At 38.5% G+C, this 3,879-nt stretch overlaps 1 protein-coding gene across 4 annotated transcripts in view; it reads right to left on the reverse strand.

Annotated features, from left to right (window-relative positions):
* Positions 1 to 1,825: 1,825 nt before the first annotated feature.
* The window catches only part of ccdc149a (coiled-coil domain containing 149a), a 14,330-nt gene continuing 12,276 nt past the window's right edge, over positions 1,826 to 3,879 (reverse strand). For all 4 annotated transcript variants that reach the window (XM_024288496.2, XM_024288495.2, XM_024288494.2 and 1 more), the window contains one exon: positions 1,826 to 2,889. In XM_024288496.2, the coding sequence (XP_024144264.1) occupies positions 2,390 to 2,889 (500 nt within the window). In that variant the 3' untranslated portion in view covers positions 1,826 to 2,389. The remainder of the gene's footprint in view (positions 2,890 to 3,879) is intronic.

Genomic DNA, 3,879 nt, shown 5'->3' on the forward strand with positions numbered 1-3,879 from the left:
AAAAAAACAACAAAAAAAAAACCAACAACGTGTTCCCTCAAATTAATCATTTGTGGCCACAAATGAACATTTTCTTAGCATTTTGTTTGCACAAAGTAGTACTTTGTAGGTTAGAATAAGTATTTTGTGGTAACAAATTAAGTTTTTTTGTGTACAAATTAGTATTTTGTGGCCACAAATTAGTGGCTATTTAGCACCAAATAGCCATTATTAGCATAAACTAGCTATTTGTTGAAAAAAAAATAGTATTTTTGGATAAAACTTGCATTATGCGGCCATAAATTTAGATTCTTTGGACAGAAATTAGAATTTTGTATTCACAAATTATTTTATTTAGGCAAATTTAGTACTTTGTTGTTACAATATTTTTGGGGCAAAACTAGTATTTTACAGTCACAAATAAATAGGAACTACTATTAATAGGAGCAGGGTGCTGAAACACTCATTTGTGGGCAAATGTGAGGTTTCTGTGGCCACAAGTTAGCATTTTCTTGGCAAACGTGAGGCGCAAATTATTACAGTACTTTGAGGTCACAAATTAGCATTTTTTTTTGTGCGTAAATGAGTATTTTCTGGGAAACCATTTGTACGTGGTTCCAAAAAATTTGTAGGAATTATTAGTAGTAGCAATGTTAAAACGTAAATACTAATTTGTGTGCTCAAGTTTGTACTTTTTGGGCATATTTTGTGGTCACAAGTTAGTATTTTCTGGACAAAAATCATTTTGTGGGCACAAATTAGTGTTTTGCGGCAAGAAAGTAGTATTTTGTGGGCAAAATGCTAATTTCAGTCGAGCAAAGGTTGGGATATATCGGACATATCTTCATACAGATGTCAATCTCTGTTGATTGTATTACACTTTCATTATACTTTTGATTGCTTAAAATAAACAATTTCAAAATCAAATAAAAATTGCATTTTGTGGCAACCAATTAGTATTGTGTGGGCAAAAATTAGCAGATTAGTAGTATTTTGTGGGAACAAGTTTGCAAATTTAGCATTTAGTGCGTAAAAAAATTGTAATTGTGGTGACAAACTAATAATGTTCTTAGCAAAAATTTGCATTTTGTGGCCACAAATTACTAGAAACTAATATACAAATCCGAGGGCACAACTTGCTAATTCGTGTGCATTAATTTCAGGAAATAATTAAAAAATATACATTATGTCATCCCAAGGGCTCCATAGAATCTGGTGTTCTTTTTTCTGTCTATTTAAAAATGTCTGGTATCTGTAACTTGTAAATTAAAAAAAACAGTTGTTCAAGCTAAGATTATAAATACTTGGCATGAAATAAATTTTCAACCCTAAGACAGAATTAAAGTGCGTTTCACGTCTTATCAGGTAAAACAAAGAAAAGATCTGCACTTTCTCCATGATGCACACATTGATCCGACAAAAAGGTTCGATTTCAAATATCCAACTTTTGTTTTAAAGTAAGCGCTGGATTCTAACCTTTTATCTAATCCACAGGAAATGCCTTGTCAGACGAGCACATGCGCTCGTACTCTGACACCAGCTTCAAACGATTCAATCAATAGTAAACTGGATGCTGCCCAACAAGGTACAAAGGTTAGATTTGCTACAGCTGTCTCCCGAAAGAGAGGTGAAGCTCAGAAGATTGCATTTCTACACAGGTATCATCACTTTGGTTGGCAGATATTACACATGTAGTTTATCACATGACTGTCCACACAACATTTGTATTTGTTGAACGAGCCAACAACTATATGAAGTCATCATCTACCAGTATTTATGTTTTAAAGCGGATTAAATAATCAAATGATCAATATTGTCTACGATGGAAAAATAAAGACCAGTCGTGTTGAAGGTTTATGCATCTATATTTACACATCAAATATTTGACATTTAAGGCACACGCAGTTGCATCCAAAACTAGAAAATATACATCTGGACCTATTTTGAGGACCTACTCCTGCAGACGAACCACCATCAGTAGTCAAAAGAGAAATGATTCAAAAAAAAATATGTACAACACATTCATTAGAGGATCTGGCACACCAATTTGAAATTCCTAAAGGAGTCCCACCAAAATAGATCATTACTACTCTCGTATCCTTTAAGAGCAAACAATTGGGATTATTTTTTTCACAAGGGAAACAAAAAGGAAACATGAGACACGGGAGTTGATGATGCTGTTTTTCTAGCTAAATTCCTCCTCGAGGGCATGCGGTTTACAACTCCATTGATTTGAAGATGTTCTGCTCCCACACAGCAACAAACTCACCTCGGTGCAAGGCATTATTTCAGCTTTGGCTAAAAAATGTGTTTTTGACAAAAAAGGAAAGGAAAAGAACAAAAGTTGTGAGGTTGTGCAAGTGGAAATGTAAATGTAGCTGCACTTATTTAAATTTTTCCTGACATTGCATTATGTTAATGTGTCATTCTGACAGGTTTTGGATGAACAGGTGTCGTCCTGCTCAGTTCTGCTCGACTCTTCCACAACTTCCCTCGTTGGAGTCAAAGCTGAGACTTCTCGCGATTCGTCCCGGTTGGGCAGGTGACCATCTCTCAACCGTTTGACGGAGGCTCGTTCCATCGTAAGCCACTGCAGCTCAGACTCAGAGGGCGGGGCATCCAGCGCCTCCGCCGCCTCTTCTCCTTCCTCCACGGTGGAGCACAGGTCTTCATCCTCCGACACCTCCGCCTCACGCCCCGCTTCTTCCACTGGACTCTGTCCATCCTCCAGCTCAGGATCCCCGGTTAGGGTCACGGTTTGCTCCCCTCTCCTGTCAGCCGATTCCACCTCGGCAAGAGGATCCAGGATGTTCAGGAGCGCAGGTGTGTCTCCCCTGCTGACACCATCTGTGCTAAGGTCAGTGCCAGCGGCGGGGCATTCCCAGGAGGATTCACGTGAACTTCTATTGTCTGACACAAGTAAAAAGAAGAAAAAATGCTTGTTTTAACACTTTACTGTGTGTACTATATCACTGTTCACTTTAAAACCTCATCAGAAAAAGTAAGCTACTGTCATTAAACTTTAGCTTTTCAATCACGTTTGGGAATAAAGCACATCCAAGGCAACAGGCTAAATTAAAAGCAAAGCACACAACGAGCATTCAAGAAAATGTGGGTTCTTAAAAAAAGTGTTTAGCCAAATTTCAGAGTTCACACTGGACAAACAGGGAGGGGCTTCTTCTTCTTCTAGTGTTTACTAATGCATGTTCACCACCTACAGTTGGAAGAGGTTTGGTGAGAAATGTAGAAGCGGTGCGAAATGTTGCTCCAGGCTTTTTCTTTCTACAATGGGACAGGAAAGTATTTAGTCAGACAATGACTGTGCAAGTTCTCCCTTTTTGGTAAGAACTCTACTCATCGTGTTTGGAGGAGAAAGAATTCTGAGTTCCATTCAAAGGACACCATCCCTACTGTAAAGCATGAGGGTAGAAACATCATGGTTTGGGGATGTCTTTCAGACAAGGGAGCAGGACGACTGATCCATGTAAAGGAAAGAATCAATGGGGCAGTGCATCACCAGATTTTGAGTGAAAACCTCTTTCTATCAGCTAGGATTGAAGATGAAACCAGGCTGGATCTTTCAGCATGACAACGATCCCCAATACACTATCGGCTGTAGAAGGAGTGGCTTCATAAGAAGCATTTCAAGGTCCTAGCCAGTCTCCAGATCTCATAGAAAATCTTTGGAGGGAGTTGAAAGTCTCTGTTGCCCAGCGACAGCCCCAAAACATCACTGCTCTAGAGGAGATCTGCATGGAGGAATGGACCAAAATACAAGCAGCAGTTTGTGAACTTACAGAAAACATTCGACTGCTGTCATTGCCAAAAAAGGATATATGAAAGTATTGAGGTGAACTTTTGCTATTGACCAAATACTTATTTTCCACCATGATTTAAATT

Source organism: Oryzias melastigma, linkage group LG18 (assembly GCF_002922805.2).
Source record: "Oryzias melastigma strain HK-1 linkage group LG18, ASM292280v2, whole genome shotgun sequence".
Lineage (NCBI taxonomy): Eukaryota > Metazoa > Chordata > Actinopteri > Beloniformes > Adrianichthyidae > Oryzias > Oryzias melastigma.